Source organism: Cyprinodon tularosa, unplaced genomic scaffold, assembly GCF_016077235.1.
Source record: "Cyprinodon tularosa strain WSP-4 unplaced genomic scaffold, ASM1607723v1 ctg766, whole genome shotgun sequence".
Lineage (NCBI taxonomy): Eukaryota > Metazoa > Chordata > Actinopteri > Cyprinodontiformes > Cyprinodontidae > Cyprinodon > Cyprinodon tularosa.
This window is the reverse complement of record NW_024039525.1, coordinates 131649-157546: the sequence shown is the minus strand read 5'-3', so window position 1 is coordinate 157546 and position 25898 is coordinate 131649. Positions and strand designations below refer to the sequence as shown.

The window sequence follows — 25898 nt, the reverse complement described above, 5'->3', positions numbered from 1 at the left end:
TCCGTTCCCAGCATGCACTTTTCCCTAGATATAAGATTATTATTTTGTAATTTATCAGCAGGCACGCTACAGTTTAACAATTGTAAACTAATTACACTGATGGATTTTAAAGGCTGTTGTTCAAACACAAAAGCACAAGCATGGCCATCTTTTCTCTTGACCTGGATAATTATACCATGGGATAACTAGGCAGATCATTAAGGGGGTTCTTAATACTGTAAGCTGATTTGATGACTTGGTTAATTGCTTAGATTAAACCCCTAAGAAAGAAAGGCGGTATTTTGAAATGTTTAACAATGTATTTTTTATTTTTTACATTGTAGGGTTTTTTTTTTTTTGGTTTTTTTATTAACATTCAAGGCTACTTTAGCCCAAGGACCATTTCAATAATATGCATTGCATTACATCCAAAAATTCACCATATTTATTCTCATAAGGCTTGTTTGTCCAATTAAAAGTAGCTTTTAAACATAACCAGGATTATGTAGTTATTAAACATACTTTTCATTAAGCTGATTATTTGTATATTTAAAATGTTTCTCATTGCTCTAAAATAATATTGTAATGCTTTTAGCAAAACATATTCTATTGTTACCATAGCATTATTCTGCAGTAAATAAAAACAGCATATGACTATTTTATAAAAAATTAGAAAAAAAGACTTTTTTTGGAAACAATCATTATAAAGATGGATGAAATTTTCAGTAATACTATGATTCAATGAATGGGTCTTTAGAGCTTCAGCTGTGTTTACTTCTGTCATCTGGACGGAAAATAGTCGTTAGATCATGTTTGTTAGACATTTTAGACACAAAAGTTTTCCCAAAATATTTTTCACAAACGGAGCACCCCCGTCCATTACTGAGGTCTAGAGGCAAAAGATTTATAACCATCCATTCAGGAAAGATACTGCTACATGGCTGAATATCTTTTTTTTTTTTTTTTTTTTTTTTGCATTTGATCAATTGGATGAACCCTTGAAAAAAAAAAGGTAAAACGATAATTGAAAAGTTAAAAAGTAAAGTGAAAAAGTTAATAAGCGTAGTTAGCAATTACATTTAGGGTTATAAACTAAAAAATGTAAGTGCTAGTATCAGCATTAATGCCTCTCTCTAGTAATGCCGTACCAAAAAAATGTGTTTCTTTCACTCTCTTAGTGTATTTCATGAATTTCTTATAGAAGCACTTTTGTTATTTTTCTTAAAATATTCGGGCAAGTTTTTTCTTGTTAATACATTGACATTCATTTTTGCAATCAAAATATCCATATTTTTTGAATGTTACAAAGGTAATAAGGTCTTGTGCTGGATTTCAATAACACTATGTGCCTGAAATTCTGATTTTCAAAGTATTTCACTTAGTGTCCTACAAAGTGTTAAACTCAAGGATTGTAGTTTGTTTCTAAAAATTTAGCCCAGCCTATCTAACAGATATTACACTCTGCCCACTCCAGTTTTTCTAATCAACTTGTAAATGATCCGAAGGTTAAAAATAACCACCAAATCAACACAACAGCAAAACATATCAAGTATTTGTAATAAATTTTTTTAACCTCATGCAGGGTATCAGACATCCAGAGAGCTAAAAAAAACAAATTTGTTTATGGTAGAATTTTCCATAACACTGCACAGGAAAAGCACAAACACTCTGCATCATCCCTTCGAGAGAAATTCCCGTTCAAGTTTCTCTTCAGCCGATTTAATTGATTCCGCTCATGTGAACAGCGTGGACAGCTGCAGACACTGCGAGAAAAGCAGCAACACATTACTTTAGTAATTGAAAGTATGGTACCAAATGGTGTGTGCGTGGCCCTAGACTGCTGACTGTTTTCAGTGAAGTACTTAGCAGATGGTTTTAAATGACCGTGACATTTGTTCTACACTTAAATTGTATTTTTTCAGCTCAGAGCCAGAAAAAATGGTACTTCCTCCGGCACTTGGATGCCTAATTCCATTTTTTTTTTTCGTATTTATTTTTTTTGGGGCGGTCAGCATATGGCTCCTCTCTATAGTATCCATCATTCATTTGAACTCACCCGTCAAAAGTCACAGTTATGTGTTAAAACATTGTTTAAATGAAAAAAAAGCTCTATGGAGCCGCTAACTAAACATGACTTCGGTGAAGGTGCTATTTTCTTCCTGAACACTTCTGAGGCCAAGAGAAGTCATATTGTTAAAAAGTAAGGCAAAAAAATATTTCTACCGTCAATGAAACATTTTGAATTGAAATAAGAGGAATCCGACCCTTCTTGCTGCTCAAGGTTCTACATGTTTTCACTGCAGTTTTTTTATGGTTTGTCCTTAGAGATAAGCTTAAAGTCACTGAAGTTTGGTGACCCTTTGCCATCATTTCCCTTCCATCTCAGATTCTCCATCAAATTCAATAACTTCAAAACCATATTGTTGTGTTTAGACAGAAGAAAATCATTTGTAAATTGAAAATATTACTTTAACCTAAATTTTTCAGGGGTATGAACAATATTGGGCTTAATTGTATTTATAAAATTATTAATATTACAGCGATATCATCTGCTTTTAACTATCAATATTCATAAAACCAAAGAAATTATATTGATTCATTACTATTCAAGGATTTTTTTTATTTTGGTAATATAAATGTGATAAAAGCTGCTGTGTTTAAGCACATAACTCTTCATTTGAAAAGTTATTCATTGTATAATTTAGGTTATATTATTACTTTATTTATTCTTTAAATCCGAGGTATTTTAGCTTTTGGAGCCTCACATTTTTAAAATCACATAATTGTTGATATATTTTAGAATAAACTTCAAGGTTGAGATTACAGAACATTAAAATGTCTCTAATTAATACAGAGTCCACACCCAAAAGTATGACTGTTAAAGTATGAAAATATTTTTTGAGAGTGTAAAAGATAAGGAATGTTTTAGAGTGGGCTGAATAAGGTCATGTTTTAGCCTTTTAGTCAATAAACGTTTTAATTTTAAAACCTTTATTGTGTTTCCTCAGATAACCATCACTGACTATGGGGTCCCACCCAAATCCACCACCGTCCGGGTCATTATACAGGTCCTGGACGAGAATGATAACAGGCCGCTGTTCCTGGAGAAGATCTACAAGATCCAACTGCCTGAGCGGGAAAGGCCAGAGAGAGAGAGAACGGCTAAGAGAGACCCAGTGTACCGGGTGATAGCGTCAGACCGCGACAAAGGCCCAAATGCTGAAATTTCTTACAGTATCGAGGAAGGGGATGAACATGGCAAGTTTTTCATTGAGCCCAAGACTGGTCTGGTGTCATCTAAGAAGTTCTCCTCTGCCGGGGAATATGACATTCTTACTGTGAGTATTTAATCAGAAGCGTTTGTCCAGCATTGAGCTATAAGATGTTAAAGCAGATGATATTTTTATTATTTACACAGTTCTTTATTTTTTTCTTCTGATCTGTATGTAGTCTCTTTACTCCACCTTATTCTGTTAAAAATGTAGAGTTGTATTTAGTACACACATGGGAAAAAATGTATTTACTTAATCTGAATAAAACAGATTTTATTCCTTTTTTTGGTCTAACATGAGCCACTTCTCTTAGGTGTAGATGTGATGTCACATGTTGGCTGTTGTCTGTCTCATCACTATGTCAAAGTAATACAGAGATTTCTTTTTGTAAATGATAACTTTGAAATGAATGTGCTATGTGTGTGTGAAATTTAACTCTGCCTTTTTGTAAAGTTGACAGTATGTTTTCGTGACAAATTGTACTCTGCTTGAAAAGAATACTGATAATTAGATTTTTGTTTATGAGCAATAGAAATGCAGACAGAGGCAATTGTATGTAAAATGTCAGCCACTTTATAGAAGGGAGACATTCGGAAACGTAATTCAAAAATCCAATACTTACACAGATTTTTCTGCTGTTCTTTGCTCAGATTAAAGCCGTGGACAATGGACGCCCTCAGAAATCATCTACTTGTCGCCTGCACATTGAGTGGATTCCCAAACCAGAGGTGCCAGCTGATGCAGCTCCCTTGCGGTTTGAGGAGTCCCCCTTTACCTTTTCTGTCATGGAAAGTGATCCAGTGGCTCACATGGTGGGCGTTGTTGCCACAGAGTCGTCTGATGTTCCTGTGTGGTTCGAAATCACAGGTAGTGGAGCTTTTATGTTCATTATTGCTGTAGTTTTGCACCTTAAGGAATGCACTTCTTCCTATGGCTTGTGACACCACTTTAGAAGACTAATGTAGCGAATGTGCGTGTGGTGCTGCTTGAGTGTGTTTTATATTAATACATTCTGCTTTTAAGCTTCAAAACACTGCAAAACTATGCAATTAATTCTGGTACTTTGTGATAAATTTAAGTAGATTGAAGTGTAGTAGATTAAGTCGAAAAGGACAGATAATATAACCACTTATATTAGCCTCTGCTAACATAATAATACATTTTTTTAACCTAAAAATTTTCAAGTATTATTTTAACAAAATAAAAAATGTTTAACTATATCCATGTGCAGAATTCCATAAAAACATTACATAGATGTAGGCAAGCTACAATGAGTAGAAAATAACTCCTAACTATACCTGCATCTGCTAATGGTAACCTTGTGTAAAAATAATTATCCTGTGTGTTTTACTACTTTTATGTTTTCATTTTAAATTGAACACGTTAAAATTAGACTTTTTGATATGAAGATGTTTTTGAAATCCTCATAGAGCTGGTAGAAAGGTAGATTAGGTAGATTATTATTGCTAAAGTAATGGTACCACAAGCTGTAGTTAAGATCTAATATTATATTCGTTTTTAATTATTTCTATAGATCTGGTGAAGCAAACTAGATTAGCATTGGAGTTATTAATAGAGCAATCAATTTTACCTTGTTGAGCACTTTCTGTAGACCAAATCAAGATGTGTAACAATTGACGTGACTCTCTAAGTCCACTTCAGCTGTAAATAATAAATTACAATGCCTTGTGGATAGGAGAGCCATAATGGATATTGAACAGAAGACCTCTGACCTTCCATGTTAGAATTTTGGTTGCCATTTTCTTGTCTTGAAAGTGGAACATCCTCATTGAAACTAGTTATTTTAGGCTGCCCAAACATCTGATAAGAGTTTGTCTTGGAAACCTTCTTTGGAGGTCTTGCTAGCACATTCTAGGGGGAAAATACCCCAGGGAAAACCAATTTGCTGGAGCGCTAGAAATCGAATGCATGATCAGTAGCTCCTAATACTGTAGCACAGGGGTTACTCATAAAGCCTGTTGTTGTAGTATTTAAAAAAAAACATAAACACTTAAAATGCAATTAAAAATAATACACATAGAAAACCTAGAAACTAGGTTAATATTTCAGTTTCTGACAAAATGGGGATTTTGCTGTAATATCTTTACCAGCACCACCTCCATTTTTGGTTTATAAACTATTAGTCAACAAAATGTCAAAACAGGTTTTTCAGCTAAAGATAACCATTTAATGCTTTTTTTTTTTTTGCATATACATATTTCCTCCTTATCAGTCTGAAACTATATAGTTTTTCTTGGATACTGTTTTTTTTTTTTTTTAATAGTGCGACTAAATTCATCCTCAGTTTACTTTACAATCCTAACCCTTTTACTTTTCTCCTTTTTTCAGTTAAGTACATTTCACTAAGTAGCTATGTGTTTTGAGTATCCCAATATAATTCCTCTCCTCTCAAGTGCCTACTTTCAACTCTCAAGTTCCAGCATAAACATGAAAAGATTCAAAACGCCTTCTTTTATAATAAAATGCTCATTCCTCTCCCTTCCCTCTGCCTGTTTTCCTTCTAATCAATGTCTAACTGACACGTCTCCTTTTTCTCTTCTCCTTTTTGTGCTCTTTTACTGCTTTCCCACTTTCAACCAAATGTTCTCTTTGGTTGGATTTTTGCAAGACGGCAGTGAGGATTCTGACATGTTTTACATCCTTCAGATGGCTTGTGACTACAACTGTACAGCAGAAGGTAGCTGCTGGGATCTCCTAATAGGCTGGGCTGTATTAGGAGATAATGTGACTTTGTCTGTCTCTGGTGCTCCCTGTTGGTTGTGGATGGGTTGTGGTATCTGATAATTTGTTTGTGATTTTAGCATCAGTTTAAGGTCTCATTAAAAGCTAAATTATTAGTTCACAATGTGAATTTAGTAGTTCTGTTGCCATGCTATTTGTATTTAGTTAAAATAAACAGATGAAATCAAATCTATGTTATATCTATAAGTTCAGAACGTCAACATTTGTGGAAAAAGTGTTTATTTAATTTTTACCTGTCTAACTCTACCCCTGTTTCATGTTGTCTAACTTTGTGACTTACATTTAGCTTTATTAGGATTTATCTCTAATCTCTCTTTTTTTGTTAAAAAAAAAAAATTCACAGGTGGTAATTACGACAGCCGCTTTGACGTGGGCAAGGCCAGCGGAACCTTGATTGTTGCTCAGCCTCTAGACACCGAGCAGAAATCAAATTACAACCTGACAGTGGAAGCCACAGATGGGACACGAACTGTCAGCACTCAGGTAATTGAAACACTAATGAAACAGTCGGAGGCTGATGAAGCAGTTGTCATGGTTCGGTTTTTCCTCATGTGAGGAAAAGTGGGAGTTGAGAGATGGGTTATTAGTAGATTAAATGACCTGTTGGACTATAACGATGTTATGATGCTATCACAACTTTGGTGAATTGGGAAAAAAAACATTTTCTTAGATTTGTATCTCTCTCACTAAAATTCTGATGTCTAAATAATTATTAAAAAAAGATGCAGATACCTATTTTTTACTATTTCCGCATTTTATGTTAAAATGGTTAGCATTTGTAAATTGCTCTCCTCCTTAAACCTTTAATTCTTGTTCGCTGTTTTTGTTGTCGTAGATTTCTGTTTTTGTTAAATCTTAAATCTGGTTTTGTTGGGGTTTTTTTGTGTTTATCCCAGTGAGCTCTTTAGATTCCTGGCTTTACAGGTTGGCTGATCTTCACATCTCTAAATGCTATTTCAAACTGTAGCCTATTGGCCTTGCTTTTTTAACTGCATATTCAGATATGTGCACATTTACAAAGAATCTTAAACATCTACAATATCCAATGTACATATATGTAAAACTATCATTAAAAGACAAGATATGTTCATTTGAGTGGCTGTGAAGGGTCATTATGATTAACGTAGGGACATTCTGCATGGAAAATGAACCGTCTGTCACAGTGTCTGCAGCATTTATCTCTGTGCGGCTTTCCCCCAGTCTGGCCGGCTCTTGGGGGGGGGCATGATCAGCACAGGCTGCAAGCTGACAACATCACACCACATAAAGAAGTATAAAACACAGCCATTTACAGCTTTATCAAAGCCTCTTCATGCCATTCGAGAGGGACAGTAATTTATTTCCTGGAGTTTTTCCACAGTCTGTTGATAGTGGTGATATTTATGAGCTAAATCACTGGATGTCTATTGATATTTTCATTTGTGAACCCTTGCCAGCAGTAGCTGCTGCTCGCTCACCACGTTTTCCGTGCGGATCCCTCCGCATAGATACAAATTTCAGACTTCTCCGCACAGAGGGGCGTGGAAGCCCAAAATGACCTAATTTGACCTTGTGGATGCGTCAAGCATAAACTAAGCTTTAAACTATTTTCCACTTCATTTCAATGAAGTGGATTAAAAATGTTTTGTGAAATGCACACCATTTTTCTACCATCACACCCTTACTAGCACATGAGAGAAGATGCTGTTACACCATGCAGCATGGCTTAAGGGGCACTATTTAGTTGATCATTTGAGGAGTTTATCTATTGATCATATTTACAAACACAACTGCATAAAGTAAGTCTGCATCCTCGTCATCATTATAAAGTGTAAATAATTGAAGACCAGATTCTGGATCTATAGTGAGTAGAGCACATTTTAATCTAAAATAAAAACATGAATCATCAATTAATCTTAAATCCACTATTTGTATGCATCCCTAATCCCTATGCATAACCCTCTTTAACATGTAGAGTACACATAGCTTATATGAATGACAGACCTTTATATCATCTGAAAAGTGCTTATTTCTACATATAGACCAATATAAAAACATCTGAGTTACAGCAACACTCAAAAGAAAAGCATCTTAATTCTCATTCTTTAGGCAAGCTAGCTGTCAACCTTTTATCGATAAGGCAAACTAATGTTTCCCCTCCTTAAGCAAATCTGCCGTTAGAGTCAGTCTTACTTTGTCTTTATGACTGTAGAAGACCGCTTTGTCCAAAGCAACTTAGAAGAACTTGTAGTTACACTTAATATCAAAGCTAGCAATAAGCTTCCTTGAAGGAAGAGACCTCTAGTGAGATTTTGTCAGAAATGATGGTGTAGAAATAGAGTGCAGGTATAAACTTAAGTATAGAAAGAGCAGCGTGCATGCAGGAGAGGCTCCCCTGAATTGCCCAAGCTTCATTAGCTTTTTGGAGTTAGACAGCAGGCTATCCTGTCCTGGCAGCATCCATTAGATCATTCCACCATTGTTAAGCAACAAATGTATAAAATGTAGGGGTCCATTAAATGTCATATATTCATCACAAGCATGTGCTTATGCTCCTAATAAAAATTGTGAAGATGAGCTTGTCAATGAGCCTTATTAGCCATCATTTAATCAAGGCCAACGTTGGTCTTAACCCATTGATTTGGTGTATGAAAAATCCGACCTATCAAAAAGATCATTTGTATTTCTTTATAAAGAAACATAGATGTTCTCTTTCAGAAGTAGAATTTTGGTCCGCCATATAGTTTGCAAGGATACTTAATTTGATAGCCGTGCACTGGTGTCAGTTCCTGCTTGCCTCATTTCTGTTGCTGTAATGATTTTGCTGTCTAACCAGAGCTTTTTGATTCAAGTGAGCATTCTTGAGTCCCTCTGTTTCTCGTTTGCTGTTGTTCTCATTCAATCAGTGAGAATATCTTCATTTCATTTTCTCTTGGAGAGGCATCAATTGAATCTGCCTGTTTTGAATAGATTAAATAATTAAAGTGGAAATGGCTGTCCTGAACTCCAGCTGATAGAAAATCTTAAGTATGCTGATAAAAACTTTATAGGATACAAGCTGCATCTGCATTTTGTTCTAATGGTCATGCTTTGTCCTTGAGATTTTCTTTTTTTTTTTTTTTTAATAGATGGTAGTTTGGGCCATACTGGATTGTGACATTGAAAATCTTTTGTCCTTTGTCCCAAAAGTCGAGTTTCCGTTGAACTGTTGCTGGGGAAAAATGTATTTGTTGTCAGTCTGTATGAATAAAGCCTTTCATCATATGTCTGCTGTGCTCCGCTGAGCCTTGAATGAAGCTTGCCTTCTCTGGCATTTTGGAGCTCATCTGCCGAAGCAGCATGTCCTTTAGTTTACAGCAAAATCTTAAAAAAGAGGAAGACAGTTCCTGTTTTCTCAGCTTTCTAATGTTTTCTTATGTTGTGCACTCTCTTAAAAGCCCTGGCAACAAAAAGTTGTTGAAATGCCTTTTAGCAATACACCATTCTGTGACATTTTAGGTGAAATTATACACGTTTAAAGGTCAGGGCAGATGGCGAGGCTTCCTCAGTCTTGTTCTGTCGGATTTGTCTTGTTTGAAACAATTTTCCTCTCTAGAGTGTTCTGCTGCGATCTGATATGAAAAATAAAGAAGTGATTCCTTGTTATATGACAGAGGTAAATATTAAAATAATAAATAACCAGAATCTTTAGAAGTTTTTTCTCACATCAGAAATAATAAAAGAACACTAGATATATTTTTTGCATTGAAAATTGATAACACTTTCCTGCTGTAGAGTAATACATAAAACTATAATATAATTTTCTTTCTTAAAGCCTTTTACTCTTTGTGGGCCTTTTCGCCCCGAATACTAAGAACAGCAAAATGGATCTTCACTCAGCAACTTCTACTGTGAAGATTGTTGTTGTCAATGTGACCTTCTAAAGGTTAGCTATAGTCTCTTCACTAAATAGACATAGGTTTTTAAATCCCAATTGGCCTCGTCACCATCAGGGGAAGTCAGTTTTTTTTAGATTTTTGGAAGGTGCTAAAGAAAGCTAAATAAACCATGAATAAGTGACTGAAATGATGGCTGAAAAAGTGGCTAGGAAAGTGGTTAGTGACATTTAAAGATGCTTTTTGGCTGTTAGGTGCCACAAAAACGTACTTTCTGAAAGGCTACATTTTAGGCTATTTAGAGGTTCTTTCTTGCTGTTAATTCATAACCTTCAGTTATTTAGCGGTAAAACAGGATAAAATTATGGATTAACTAATAGATCACTTTAAAAAGAAAGTCTTGTTGGACAAAAGGATACAAATATGGCAGTAAATGTAAAACAGTCTGTGGAAGTTGGATTTAATTTGTTTGGGCACACGATGAATTTAGCTTTGTCAGAAACAGAGATTTTTCCTGCAAATTAGATACACTGTCATACACAGTGCTCCTCGTGAAAGCTGAAAGATAGTTATATATTCCTCAAATCAAAGTCATGTGGAGGCTGTGCTGCTAGACATGCTGCCCTATTTTCTCTCTTTTAAGAATGTTTCCATGTTTCTCTTTTTGTTCTCTTTTGCTCTCAAGCACTCTTGGTATTTCTGGTTTTCTTCTGTACGAAGCTCCAAGCTTTGCTGCTTATAAAGGCCAAATGTAAAGAACTGATGATAATTCTGTTTGGGTGGTATAAAGTGCAAACAAGAGTGCCTGACCTTGTGTTTTGGAAACAGAGTGACAGTGGCTTACCTTTATACAGAAACTACCATCTGCCATGTGTTTTTTTTTTCCTGCATGAGAAAAATTAATGCCTCCTCATGCCTTGTTCTGAACAGCTCACAAAAAATATTTTTGATGCTTTACAAGGGTCAGTGCTTACCTTTTTTAAATTCTGTACAATTTTAGAATAGAAAAATGTGGATCATGTCATCCAAGGCTCCATGAATCCATTGTAATTAATATTAAAAGGAATTCTGGCCTGTGGGAGGTCTACAAAATACAGCCACTCTGCTGTGTGCTTTCAATCCGCCATCATGTTCACTATGAAGGCTTGTATCAATGATCAGCTGATGAAGACTAGGGGTGCCACATTCCAGCTTTGGAAGCTCATAGCCTGGAGCCATGCCAACCAAGCAGTCTTGGCATTCAGCCTCCCCTCCGCTCCTCTCCCACGTCTCCAGCTATACGACATCCTCCCTTGGCTGTTGAGAAGTTCCTCAAGCTGTCCTGCACACAATCTGTTCCGGATCTCATATTCCTCTCGTTATTTTAGTCAACGTAATAAAGCATTTCTTTATATCTTAATTGAATGTTTGCTATACTGACATATTTGTCTGCTGTTATATACATTTTATATCTGAAATCAATAAATGCTTAAAAAGCATGGCACAAGGGAGACAAGATTGTAGGGAAATGCAAAAAGCTGATGATGTTATACTGAATTTAAGCATTAGTTCATAACCCAAAGTTATATAAAGATTCCTAAAACATAACTTTAAGACAACATTTTTAAAAACCAAAGACTATTTAATTTCATACAGTTAATATTTATGTCAATCTATCTGCTGAAGAGGAAAAGGTCATGAAAATGTCCCATGTTAACAGAAGATTGGAGACCTAACAGTTCAGCACACACGAATAATTTAAGAACACTCTTGTCTCTTGGTAATTCATCCGAGATGTTAATGAGTGCTTGAAACAAACTGTGTAATTCTAAAATGTTGGCAGCATTCATGTTGGAAAAAAAAGTATAAACCATGGAAGAGGAAAGCATTTTCCTACTTGATTAACTTAACCCTTTTTTATGGGTAAGGCTAGTTTATTTGTATGGCACATTTGTATAACAAAGCAAATTAAAGTGTTGCACATGAATAGGATATTAAAGAAAAACAGAAAAAGTTGTCTAAGAAAGAATCCAGTATCAACAATCTTTTTTTGTCATTAATGACCTATTAACAATTTGTGGTTGAGACACTTGGCTTAGAATGCATATTATTAAAAAAAACAGAAAAACTAAATTAAAATCACTTTGTAGTGGAATGAGCATCCTTGATAGAAGTCCTTCAGTACACATATAAATTATAAGGCACATCAAAAGGAAAATCTGAACACTTTTAATAAAGAATTATATGCATAAAGTGCTGCTCCTGATAGAGCAGCCTATAAACACAAAGGACATGAAATTGACAATTGAGTGTCAACAGGAGGAAACTAAATTTGTATTTTGCATGTGAATTTAATTTTCATTTCAACCCAAACTTGAACGTTCCCTCGAGCGTTCTTAGTGTTGTGTTGTTGCTTTCTTTCTTACTGTCATCTATTTTTTTTAAATCTTCACTATCTCCATCTGTCATGCTTGTTTCTCAGACCCAATCTTGTCTCTCTTCAGCGTTCCCTCAGGAAGCAGTGCACAAAGACTACAGAGCTTTTCTCTACAGTGTTTCTGCTGCAGTCAGGCTGCATCATACTGCTTTGTGAGGTTTGGGGACAAAGTCCTTTTGAAGTGTTGTTTCAGTCTTCCTTGCAAAGGAAAAGGCGAGCTTGTGTTTGCGTGTGTGATGTGGGGGAAAATAGTTTTTATGTGACACTTTGTAAAATGTATGGGAAGAGAACGATGTAGATACAGCTGACCAGGTCCCATTCCTTTTGGTTTCTTTGCAGCACTATCAGTTCTTTCCACCTTTTCTAACTGTTCAAAAAATGTGTTATCTCTTGCAGGCCACATTGAGTAGCATTGCACAGCTTTTGTGTAGAGGTGCATGTGAAAATTCTGAATTTATGCCCCTGTTCCGGTGTGAGTGGGAGGTTGGGTGCATGCTCAGTGTGTATAAAAGGTGGAATTGGAGACATCAGGGATCTGGAGCCATACATTACTTGGCGCAACATTAGAAGAAAAGCCTGGCATGAGGCCAGATTGTTACACTGATGCTTGGAGTTGTTTGCTGTCTCAGAGTTAATATTGATTCTGAAAAATGTACTTGTTTTATTTTCACGTGCTGATTAGCAGTGTGATATGGCTCGCTCCGAACAAAAAAGTTGTGGCAAAGGGCCAGAACACGGCTCTGAAAGACAGCATGCATCCCAGCACTCCCCCTGCAAGATGACATCTGTGAGTCTCAGCAGTAATGCCAACATCACAGCATACAGCAGATTGTAAATGTTATCAGTGCTGTCAGGTTGAGGCTATATTTGTCTCTTTCATCACCTCACAATGGCTAACAAACACTCTTACCGGCACAAACCAAGCGGCAATTGTTTTGACCAAAGATCTGACAAACCTCAGTTAGCTAGTGAGCTGCCACCTGTTCAAGGCTTTTGTGTCGTCATCCCCCCCCTTCACCGACCCGACACAGAGCGGCTTGGCTTCAACTGTTTTCCTAAAGGACATCACCCCCTGGTGTTTGGTATGCAGGTGCCTAATCTCGGATGATCCCTTTGTTCCCCATGTTTGGCAAGGGTGGAAGCCCCTCGCTGTTCTGGGAAGCAAAGATGGCATTCCGGCAGCTCTCCGTAATCCTCTGTCGGAAGTCCAGTAGACGAGTGGCTGGTGTTGATAAAACACCCTCCCAGAGGAATTTTACAGTTTGGAAGCATTGGAGTTTTAGTTTAGAATTGGGAAAAGATTAATCAGCCATACAGTAACCTGTTTTTCAGTGAAAAACCAAGAAGTTTCTGCAGTTGTGAATAATTTGGAAGCATCTTTTGATATTGTTTTTTTCATATAAGGAAATTCTTACATGTCAGATTACACTCTTTATTATAAAATATTGCCTTGTATTGCAATAAGTTCTAATAAAATAATCTTATTTCACTAATTACTACAGCATAATTTAGCTTCCAGGCTCAGTTAGAACACCCTACTCTGTGATAGCTCTTATCTTATCATATAATAATAATTGAACTTCATTGATCTCATACTGGAGAAATTTACCTCTGCATCTTAACCCATCCCCTTGGGGAACAGTGGGCTGCCATTGTGCGTCGCCCGGGGAGCAGTGTGCCATTAAGGGACCCAGAGTGCAGGCTGTGGGGATCAAACCGGGTACTTGCAACCTTCTCAGTGCCATGTTTTAACTACTAGGCCAATATTCCCCCTCATTGTCTTATTGAAACTGAAATCTCAGAGTCCTGGACATGAAGATGCCCATCAGTGCAAGAAAAGACTGCTTTACCTCTCAGTTTCAGCTTTGAGATGTTTGTGAGGTTTCTGCCTTTTTTCGCCCCTTTATTATTGAAATGAAATGTTAATATCCCCCAAATCAAACAGGATGTTGTATTTTCCTAACTTTATCATGATAATATATATAAAAAGGTATGTTTGTGGACTACTACTATGCAAGTACATGGGATATTTATTGACTGTCATGATGGATATTGTAATGAAATAAACTTTTGTGGTACTTTTAGTTTACTCTTCACCTACTCTATGTTGTTGTTGTTGACTCATATGTTCCCTCCTCAAAAACACTCTGCACAGAGCCCTCAATCCCTTAAGATGTCTATTGGTGCTTTGATGTTTTTTATGGTTTTAAAGGGTTTTTTTTGCTGAAAGCTTTTTTTTAAGTTTAGATCTAGGTGTCCAGGCCATCAAAATGAAAAGGTTGGAATGTGTTGATGTAAAAAGATAAAGAATCAGGTGGATATGCAGAAAACCTGAAATAAAAAGCAGATAAATTCAGTTCTGTTAATAACTAGTAAAGTATACAGGGACTACCAAACGCATTTATATCTTTTGGACTTTCTGAAAGTTTTTATGTTACTAACACTGGCTTCATTGCTTTTGGGTTACTTTATATCATGTACTGATAGAAACTAGTGCATTATTGCTAATCTCCTCTCAGCATCATAACTTTTAGTTTGCCGTTACATTTTCCCAGCACGGGCTTCTATTTAGAGCCATCAATCTCTCCATCAACTCTTTTCAGCTTCCCAGTGCTCACTGAGAATAGAAAATCCCCAGCACAATGCTGTCACCATGATATTTCACAGCTGTGTTTGTTTTCCACCTAACATAGTGTTTTGCAAGTAATCAGAAAGTTTGATTTTGTTCTATTTAGGGGACTTTAGGGGACAATTTTTTTGTTAGTTGATACCAGATATCAATAGGTGGCACTTTAGGGGTATCAGACGAAAGACGGCTGAATACAAGTGAGGGTCATTCTTTAATTGTTTATAAATACACTTTCAAGGCCATGTATGTATAAATGTTTTTAGGTAAACTTAGTTTTAGTTACAATAAACTTAACATGTCCCTTTGTAAAAACATTGTATAACATAGTATCTAACAAGAGCACTTTGAATACCGTTCTCCATGTAGCAATGCTCAGACAAAGTATAAGACCACAAACTGTTAAAAAAACTGGCTTTTACTGCGTGTGAGGACTCAGCCAATTGGTTACTATCTACTTGCTTTTCTCCTTTAGGTGCTCATCCGGGTCATTGACACAAACAACCATCGACCAGAATTCTCTCAGCAGGTGTACGTAGTGAACGTCCCTGAAGATGAGCCAGCAGGAACTGAGGTCCTGAAGATCAATGCTGTGGACAGAGATGAGAAAAACAAACTGACCTACACACTCCTGAGCAGCACTGATCCCTTCAGCCTGCGGAAGTTCCGTTTGGACCCAGGGACGGGCACTCTATACACCACCGAACGGCTGGATCACGAGACAATGCATCGTCACACCCTCACTGTGATGGTATGAAGGATTTGGCCCACTAAAAACTGCACCTAATGTTACATTTTGTTTATCAGAGTTAAGTTGAGGCTGTTTTGTTATGCCAAAAAAGCAAAACAAAGAATTTATGTGTACCGGATTGTTTTTATGGATTCCTAATCATGAATAGTTTGTTGAGGGAGTTCTCTCTCTAAGAATCAATTATTTTTTTAATTTTCTTTCACTCCTTTCTTTTACTTTTACATAGTTTTTTATATTGTCTTTTTTTTCTGTTTTCAGGTTCGGGATCAGGACATTCCAGTCAAAAGGAATCTTGTCCGTGTCATTGTTGACGTGGATGATACTAATGACAATGCACCGTGGTTTATAGGCACGCCTTACTCTGGCCGTGTGTTTGAATCAGCCGCCATCGGCTCAGCTGTGTTGCAGGTCACCGCTCTTGACAAAGACAAGGGCTATAACGCTGAAGTCAACTACAGCATTGAGTCTGGTATGTTGCTGTGCAATTCTAATAAGCCTCACTTATTTTTTACATAGTGTAAGGCTTTCATTTTAAAAATGAAAAATTGAGATCACCTCATTAAACTTCCATGAGTCATTAGTTGTGATGGCAACCGAATCCTGATAATGTATGGGACACAGAGCATTGAAGATTTTGTTTAGAGAATCTCAAGAATTTCAGTTTCCCACGATTTGTGTCTCGGAAACATGCAGCATTCTGTCTTGTTGACAGATTTGCATACTTGAAATAGCTGAAATAACTGTATAATGATGGCTTCCTTGTCACAGCTTACAGTACTCTGAAAAACTGTTTTTCCCTTAAATATTCATTTAAATATGTATATATCTATATAGATATAGATATATACACACTGTATATAATATATATTCACACTGAAGGCACCAAAGCTATGAATTAACAAACGTAGAACTATATACTCTAGGTTCTTCAAATTAGACACCTTTTTCTTTGATTACTGCTGCGCAAACTCTTGGCATTATCTTGATAGGCTTCAAGAGGTAGTCACCTGAAATGGTCTTCCAACAGTCTTGCAGGAGTTCCCAAAGATGCTTAGCACTTCTACCTAGCATCGACCTAGTGCTGTTGAAAAGGCGATTGCCCTCTTATTGAATAATGAATACATTTTTATAAGCCAACACTTGTGGTTTAGTTTCGCTTGCCACCCCCATGCAATGGTGGTACTAGACCTATAAATTAATAACTAATGTCAATAGAAACGGTCTAAAACAAGCAGTAGACTATTGTTTTGGGGTGTACAGCTTTGCGGTGCTGTGTGGAAACAATGATCTCATTCTGAAAGTGAATAAAACAAGGAGGATGTTTGTACATTTCAGAAGAAGCAGGAAAAGGTTAAACACTATTACCGTTATGAGAAAAGAAGTGGAGAGGGAGGATGAGTATAAATATCTTTTTGTTTACCTGTGTAAAGGCTGAAATGGAGATGCAAATGAAAAGTTGTCTACAAGACGAGGCAGAGCAGGAAGCTTCGGTCCTTAAGTGTTAAATTGAATGGGCTATTTTCTGCTAAGATAGCAGTTATGGTTTGATCATATAATGCAGTGTTTAAAGGCCAACTGACAATCCATAGTATGACATTTAACAGTCTGATCAATTTTAAGAACCCTCCAAATCTACTGAGTGTGCATAATTCTGCAAATATCCACAGCAATGTCCGAATGCTTGTTGTCAGTTCTGGAAATGCAACCAGTTGTTTGATATAGGCGAGCATTATTATTTCTCATAGGCAAGCTTGTTTTAAAAAGCTTTTATTTCACTCAATGAACCCAAGTCCAAGTTTTACTTATTTCTAAAGCACAATCAAAAACATGAAAATACCAATATACTTTACTAAATATTGTAATTTGAGATATATATGAAATGAAGACATCCAACAGACATTTCATAGGCTCATAATATGGAACAGAAACAATAAAACAAGCATGTTAACTCACACTTGTACAAACACTATGGATAAATGATGTGCTTTTAAAAGAGATCATAAAACAGGAAGAAAACATATATGTTTTATAAATTAAGACAAGTTGTTCTAAAGTTTGGTAGCGACAACAGAAAAAGCTAAATCTACTTGATTTAACATTTAATAGATTTAGTATCTGTGTGATGATCTACATCATTAACATTGACCAATAGTCTGAGACATTTCAGATCTGTAAGGGAGCATTAACTTTCTCACATTCTAAAAATTTGTAATTTATTTTCTTTCTTACAGGAAACGTTGGGAACTCTTTTGCTATTGATCCAGTTCTTGGAACAATCATAGTTGCAAAAGAACTTGATTGTAGCAGCAAATCATCATTTGAACTCATTGTTAAGGCCTCTGATAACGGAGCACCACCATTGTCCTCTACCATCACCGTAAACATCGAAGTTACAATTTCTGACAATGCAGCCCCTAGATTCTCTGAAAAGGAGTTCTCTGCTGAAGTCAGCGAGTTAGCCCCCCCAGGAAGTTTTGTGAGCATGATCACAGCTGTTAGCCAGTCTTCTGTTTTCTTCCAAATAAGAGGAGGAAACCTAAACAATGTATTTGACATCAACCCAAATTCAGGAGTGGTTGTAACTCAGCAACCATTAGATTATGAGATCAAGTCTGAATACAAGCTTATCATACAGGGCACCAACATGGCTGGACTTGCCACTAACACAACACTTCTGATCCATCTAAAAGATGAAAATGACAATGTTCCAGTCTTCATTCAGAGAGAATTCAAGGGAATAATCAGTGAGCTGGCCTCCATCAACAGTGTTGTTCTGACGCATGAAAACACCCCTTTTGTCATTCATGCCTCTGATGCTGATTGTGACCAGAATTCAAGACTCATTTATCAAATTGTTGAGCCTTTTGCTCATAACTATTTCGCCATTGACTCGAGCACCGGAGCCATCAGAACCACAACAGCTTTGGATTATGAACAGAGGAGCATTTTCCGCTTCACAGTTCAAGTTCATGATCTCGGAATGCCTCGCCTGTTTGCAGAGACACCGGCCAATGTGACCATCGAAGTAATTGATGTTAACGATTGCTCTCCCGTTTTTAGCCAAGAATTATATGAGGCAGCTGTCATTGTGCCAACCTACAAAGGGTTAGAGGTAATTCAAGTAAATGCCACAGACTTAGACTCGGGGCCCAACTCCAAACTGATGTTCTCCATTTCTGATGGAAATATCGGAGACAAGTTTAAAATTGATCCAGTCACAGGCATCATCTCCATTCAGAATGTCACACAGCTCAGGAGCAGATATGAATTAAAGGTCAGAGTTTCTGATGGTAGATTTGCCAGTGCCGCTACAGTGAAGGTAACTGTAAAGGAAACCAAGGAGAATAAGAGGAAGTTCACTCAGGAATCATACCAAGCCTACATTCAAGAGAACTCTGCAGAGAAGAAAACACTAGCAGTTGTTGCTGCTGTTGGGAATCAAGTGAATGAGCCCTTGTTTTATAGAATATTAAACCCTGACAACAGGTTTAAAGTCAGCAGCACCTCTGGAGTTGTCTCAACCACTGGGATTCCTTTTGATCGGGAAGAACAGGACACATATGATATTATTGTTGAGGTCACTGAAGAGAAAAAATCTGAGGAACCATCTCATGTTTTAGTTGTCGTTACTGTGGAAGATGTAAATGACAACAAGCCCCTGTTTGTCAACCTCCCCTATCATGCCCTGGTCCAAATGGATGCTGAGGAAGGTCATGTCATCCGACAGGTAACAGCAGTTGACAAAGACATAGGCCCAAATGCAGACATCCGTTACAACCTAAAGGAACCTAACGACCATTTTGAAATCTCCCCATCTGGTCAAATCCTGCTCAAAACAAAGTTTGAAACAGACTCACTCGACTCTAAGTTTGTTCTAGTAGTTGTGGCAAAGGATAATGGGAAACCACCTCTCTCAGCTGAAGTGGAAGTGCCAATAACAGTTGTGAACAAAGCAATGCCTGTGTTTGAGAGGCCTTTTTACAGCATTGAAATCCCTGAAAACATTCAGCTGCACTCCCCTGTGTTGCATGTGCAAGCCAATGACTCTGAAGGGCCTCGCATTGTGTACACCATTTCTGAAGGAGACCCTTTCAAACAGTTCTTGATTGATTTTAATACAGGGGTAATTCACGTGATTCGGCCTTTGGACTTTGAAACACATCCAGCTTACAAGTTAAACATAAGGGCCACAGACTCTCTGACTGGAGCTCACTCTGAGGTGTTTGTTGATATCATACTAGATGATGTAAATGATAATGCACCTGTGTTCCTGTCAAATTCCTACTATGCTAATATTTCTGAGGCCTCTGTTATTGGCACATCAGTTTTGCAGGTGGTCGCCAGAGATTCTGACACAGGCAACAACAAAGCAATATTTTATCAGCTAGTTGAGGAAAGAGGGAAGAGCTCAGACTATTTTACCATTGACCGAGACACTGGGATAATCTCCTTAGCTCAAGTTCTTGATTATGAAGAAATCCAGCACCACAATTTAAGAGTCCGAGCTGTGGATGGCGGTGTCCCAGCTCTGACGAGTGACATTATTGTGACAGTAGATGTTACGGACCTGAATGACAATGCACCTGTTTTTACTGAGCATACTTACAAAACCACCATCAGTGAATTAGCGCCACGTGGATACTTTGTCAGCCAAGTCAAAGCTTCTGACGCTGACAGCTCAGATGGAACCAAGCTGGAGTTCTCAATTGTATATGGAAATGAAGAACAGAACTTTGCTATCAACAAAAAAACTGGTGCCATTGTAATTTCAAACCATCGACGGCCCCATATACAACCCCTTTACAATCTTAGTGTATCAGTGTCAGATGGTGTATTTAGAAATACAGCTGAGGTCATGGTAACAGTAATTGGGGCCAACTTCCACAGCCCTACCTTCTCCCAGACGGAGTATTTGGTAGAGGTTGTTGAGAACTCACCTGTTGGTACGTTAGTAGCAGAAGTAGAAGCAACAGATGAAGATGAAGGGATCTATGGCGAGATTACATACCAAATTGTCAACGATTTAGCAAAGGACAAATTTTCTGTTAATAAAAAAGGAGAAATTTTTACTCTTGAAAGCCTTGATCGTGAAAACACATTTGAGAAAGTAATTCCTATATCTCTGATAGCAAAAGATGGTGGCGGAAAAGTCGGCTTTTGTGTTGTCAATGTAATTGTTACAGATGAGAATGACAACTCCCCACAGTTCAGGGCAGTTGTGTACAAGGCCACCATTACATCAGATGTCTCAAGAGGAACATCTGTGCTCAAAATTGCGGCTTCAGACATGGATGAGGGAAGCAACGCTGATATAGAGTACTCAATTGAAGCAGATGTTGAAAATGTAAGGGAGAACTTTGAAATACACAAAACCTCTGGGGTCATAATTACCAAAGAAAGCCTCATCGGACTGGAAAATGAACTCTATGCATTCTTCGTAAGGGCAAAGGACACTGGGAACCCATCCAAGCATTCAGTTGTCCAGGTTTACATCAGGATTGTTTCATCAGACACCCCAATTCCCAAGTTTGCAGAACCATATTATAGGTATGCTGTTTCCGAAGATCTTCCTATTGGAACAGAGATAGATATAATTCAAGCAGAGAGTGAACAGCCAGTAGTTTACAGCCTTGTGAGAGGCAACACCCCGGAGAGCAATGAGGATGAAGTATTTGTTGTAGACAGAGATACTGGAGCCTTAAAGCTTGAGAAGAGACTTGACCATGAGATGGCCAAATGGTATCAACTAACCCTGCTTGCTCAAACTAAACATAATAATTATGAAATAGCTGCTTCAGTAAATGTAAATATCCAAGTCAAAGATATCAATGATAACAAACCAATCTTTGAAGCTGAACCTTATGAGGCTGTCACTGCTGAAAACCTGCCAAGTGGGACCCAAGTTATTCAAGTCAAAGCCACTGACCTTGACTCCGGAACAAATGGTCACATTGTCTATAGTCTAGACCCCAAACAGATGTCACAGGAGATCTTTGAGCTGTTTGCTGTTGACAGTGAAACAGGCTGGTTGACAACTTTGAAGGAGCTTGACCGTGAAAAAACAGAAAAATACATTATCTCTGTCCTCGCAACTGACCAAGGCGACACAGTCCAGCATGTTGCTGGTACCAATGTGGAGGTAATGGTGGCTGACGTTAACGACAACTCACCACGATTCACTGCCGAGATCTATAAGGGAACAGTCAGTGAGGATGATCCCCCACCCAGTGGGGTGATCGCCATCCTCAGCACAACAGATGAGGATTCTGAAGACATCAACAAACAAGTCAACTACTTTATCACAGGTGAGATTTTTCTTCTTAGTGGTAAATTGTTTCTCCTGCAAAGTAAATAAATTGAATGAATTATGCTTTAAGACTTGTAGTGCAATACAGAGCACCTGTGGTAGAGATATGTAAAAATACCTTTAAGAAAACTTATATTTTTTGAATAAGTACCACAGTCTCACACTGAAAATTTTAGAAATATCAACATTCATTATGGCTGCATTTAAAATCTTAATAAAAAAATGGTGGCATAAAATAAGAAGAATCTGATCTGTTTTTCTGATTTTGATTGATATCACACTTCTTATCCCTTCTTTCAAAAGGACAGCAAGAAAACATTCTAGTAAAGGCTTCAACATTGTCAGCTGTACTTGACCATATGGTGCACTAGATTCTGAACTATAGTTTATGTTTTTTGTTTTGTTTATCTTAAAAAATAACAAAAATACAAGTGATTAAAAAGTATTTCACATTTTTTATTGACCTCTTAAAAAGACATGATTATATTATATTTAGAACATGTGGATAGCTATTTAAGGTTTCGAAAATATAAAAAATATAATAATATTAAAATAACATCTTTAGTAGTATGCAGTGCATAGTCTGTTTCCTGGTCTTGTGTTTTTGCTCCAGAAATAACAGATAAAAGTTCGTCTTGCCACTGAGCAACCTGCTACTTTCTTCTGTAATGTTGATCATGTTGCATTGGGATATGTGTCATTTATTACAGGAGGGGACCCACTCGGCCAGTTTGCCATTGAACACATTCAGAATGAGTGGAAGGTCTCTGTCAGGAAGCCCTTGGACCGAGAAGTGACAGACAACTATCTCCTTAACATCACTGCCAGTGATGGAATCTTTACCGCTAAGGCCATCGTTGAAGTCAAGGTGTTGGACGCCAATGATAACGACCCTGTATGCGAGAAGGTAAAATGTGTTCATGTTGTTTCCCCTTGTTGTGCTTGTTATTTCCTGCTTTGAACCTCACTTTCTCAGCCTCTTTAATATTCCACATCTGCTCCTCTTTGTGTCATCCAGTCCATCTACAGTGAGAGCGTCCCAGAGGACTCCCCGGCTGGCAGGCTCATCTTGCAGGTCTCGGCCACAGATGCTGACATCCGCTCAAACGCCCAAATCTCTTACGAGCTCCAGGGAGCTGGATCAGAATTGTTCATCATTGACTCAGACACAGGTGTGTAGTTGTATTGCAGACCAAATAAAGAATGAGTTTATGAATTTATGTGGTAGAACAACATCGGGTTGCACATATTTATGAGGGGAAGTGAAATTGGTGCATGATTTTTATCATTTTTTGACAAATACAATGTTGAAAAGGGACATAGATTTCATTTTATCTACAGTACTTAAGTCAATACTTTAAGTTACCTATAACCTTTTACAGCAATTACGGTTTCAACTATTGTGGCTATTGCCTTAAGTATCTCGGCACATCTAGATTGCACCATTTTTTCCCATTGTTCTTTGTAAAATGATTCAATCTCTTTTAAACCGAATGGATATCTGCGAAATCATAGTACAGATTTCTAATTGGACTAACAGCAGATTTGGAGTTTGATTACATCGCTGTTTTACTTGTTTATGCTTACTGTCCATTATTACTCTGAATTTAGGTTTGGGATCCTTGTCCTGCTAGAATGTGTATGGTACTTTTCCTTCCTGGATTTCCTTTTGCTTATCTCCCTCCATTCTGTCATCAACTTTTACAGCGTTTCTGTCACTGCTAAAAGTAAACATTCATCACGCCTTATGGTCTTAACGTGCATTCGATGGCGCTGTTCACGACAAATTTACATAATATACCTTTGAAAATGCAGCAGGCATGAGTGTTGAAGTGGCCAGCAGAATTCAATGTAGTGAAAACGGCGGGGCACCGCTGTTAATACGCAGTGAGGGAGAAAATGTGATCGCTGAAATTGAAAAATCCAATTTTTTTCATCAGGGCAACCAATGAGAGACTGGTTTTAGTTTTACTGTAAGTTAAAGGAATTCAGCTGAAATTAAGCTTTTTTTCAATGAAAATGCAATATAAAGAAAGTTATGTTGACAAATGATGAAATAAGGAATGCTCTTGAAAGGTTTTTAGATAGTTATTAAAAATCCCCAGCACTGGGCTCTCTGCACAGCTAAATAAAAGAAGGTACCACTGAATGCGACGTCATCTAGATGCAACTCTAGTAGTAGGTGGTGATACTATCCAAACTCATTACATTTCTAGAGAATCTGGTGGTCCCGTTGACATCGATGCCGATGACGTTGTTCGGCGTTCCAGAGCATAACACCTCTGTCACTCGCACAATAAAATCGTGGTTCACTATGTTGTGTCGAAACTGGCAAGTGAGGGGGAGGAGACAATTTGCGAGTTGTCCAGATGCAAGTCAACTCAGCATAATTAAATCGACTTGATGACTTTTTGGTGAATGCGCTAGTTCAAAATTATACACAATGACAAATTTCTACCAAATAATTTTTGCTTGTGGGACAAAAATTGTTTTCCACAACTAACAAGAAGACAGTTTTTCCACATGCAAACTGGGTCATTTAAATTGATTTCAGAAAACCTCAAATGGAAATTATTATCACTTTCCATTTGAGGATTGATTAGCTAATAGTTTTTGTTTCACATTGTCCTAACAATGGAATGTAGAGCCTTTTCAGTTACCTTGGACCTGTTGGCCTCTTTTTCATTTAATCTTTTGTTTTTTGGTTTGTCGGTTTAATTCAATGGTCATATGTGGAGTTGTTCAAAGGATATTGTTTTGTAAGAAAGTATGTTTCTCCTAAACTTGACCCCTGGTCTGCCGGTATACCCAATGGTCTTTATGATAACATTTGAACTCCAATCATCTAAGAAATGTTTGAGTCCTTCAGGGAACAGTTAAATTATTGTTAGGTAGACTATTGGGGTGTAAGGTAATTTCTAAAGGCAAATGGCTGTACTGGACTTATTGCTGTGATATCAGAGTAACAAGACTTGAATGCTTAGACACTTAAGGATTTTATTTTTTCATTTTTCTGCATTACAAGTATGTGCTACTTTGTATTGGGTCATCACATTAAATTCCAATGAGTGTGAATGTGTAAAATTTTACTTACTTATCTAGGTTTTTCAGGTTATTGGGGGCATTTATTCAGACGCGTTAAAGTTGATCATGATTCAGCCTAAAGCAGGACTTCACTAAACAAAAAGTGGCTCAGCAGGTTGACAATCTCAAGAGATAATTATTTCTTTGGAAAGGGTTTTGTTTTTATGCACGGACTTGTCTGAGTGTGTAAGCCCCAGAAGATAAAGAAGTTATTTTTATTTACTTTGTATTCATATATTTCTTAAAAAGGACCCAGAACATTTCCCTGCTGTGCTTTTTAGAGCCTTTCAGCAGCACAATATCACAGTGAAGCAGACTTAGATTGAATTAATGTCTCCCATACTTCTCACAAATTATTTCCTTTGGGAACCACTATAAATCAGACGTTCCATCTGGCTGCTTGGTGGAAAAGCAAACAGAAGAAGGAAAAAATAAATAAAAACAGTACCAGTTATTCAAAATCAACCTGTTCTTTTAAGATTCTATGTGCAGTAAATGCAAAGGGAAGCATAACGAACTAAACCAGTCGATTTTAGCAGCTTTTCCTCACATCTGCTGTCATGCAAACAGAGAATGAGGGAAAAGACCATCCAGCTGTCTTCTGGTAGCACTCAATGCTGCTGCTAAGGAGAAGGATTTATCTCTTTTTTTGTAGCAAAGACAGCTAGGAGACTTGCTTATTATGATTGCTAAGAGGCTCTGGAGTTTTCCACCATGGTTGTGGTAATGCTGACTGTATTGCCTCCCAAGATGCTTTCAAGCTGCTCTTTGCTGCCAACTCTAATGTTTTGCTTCCTTCCGCTTTGCCTCTTTCTATCTGTTCTTGCGCTTGAATAATTTATTGTA

General features: G+C 37.3%; 1 protein-coding gene across 8 annotated transcripts in view; it reads left to right on the top strand.

The window, feature by feature from the left end:
* fat1a (FAT atypical cadherin 1a) overlaps positions 1 to 25898 on the top strand; it is a 99126-nt gene that overhangs the window by 45749 nt on the left and 27479 nt on the right. For 6 of the 8 annotated variants that reach the window (XR_005279427.1, XR_005279428.1, XM_038270544.1 and 3 more), the window contains exons 5-13: positions 2988 to 3317; positions 3902 to 4118; positions 5881 to 5949; positions 6358 to 6497; positions 15386 to 15661; positions 15920 to 16130; positions 17893 to 21966; positions 22679 to 22875; positions 22987 to 23140. Coding sequence is in view for 6 of the 8 variants with exons in the window: in XM_038270544.1 (XP_038126472.1) it covers positions 2988 to 3317; positions 3902 to 4118; positions 5881 to 5949; positions 6358 to 6497; positions 15386 to 15661; positions 15920 to 16130; positions 17893 to 21966; positions 22679 to 22875; positions 22987 to 23140 (5668 nt within the window). In the remaining 2 variants the exon portion in view is untranslated. The remainder of the gene's footprint in view (positions 1 to 2987; positions 3318 to 3901; positions 4119 to 5880; positions 5950 to 6357; positions 6498 to 15385; positions 15662 to 15919; positions 16131 to 17892; positions 21967 to 22678; positions 22876 to 22986; positions 23141 to 25898) is intronic. The other 2 variants (XM_038270547.1, XM_038270546.1) reach the window with 1 other exon arrangement.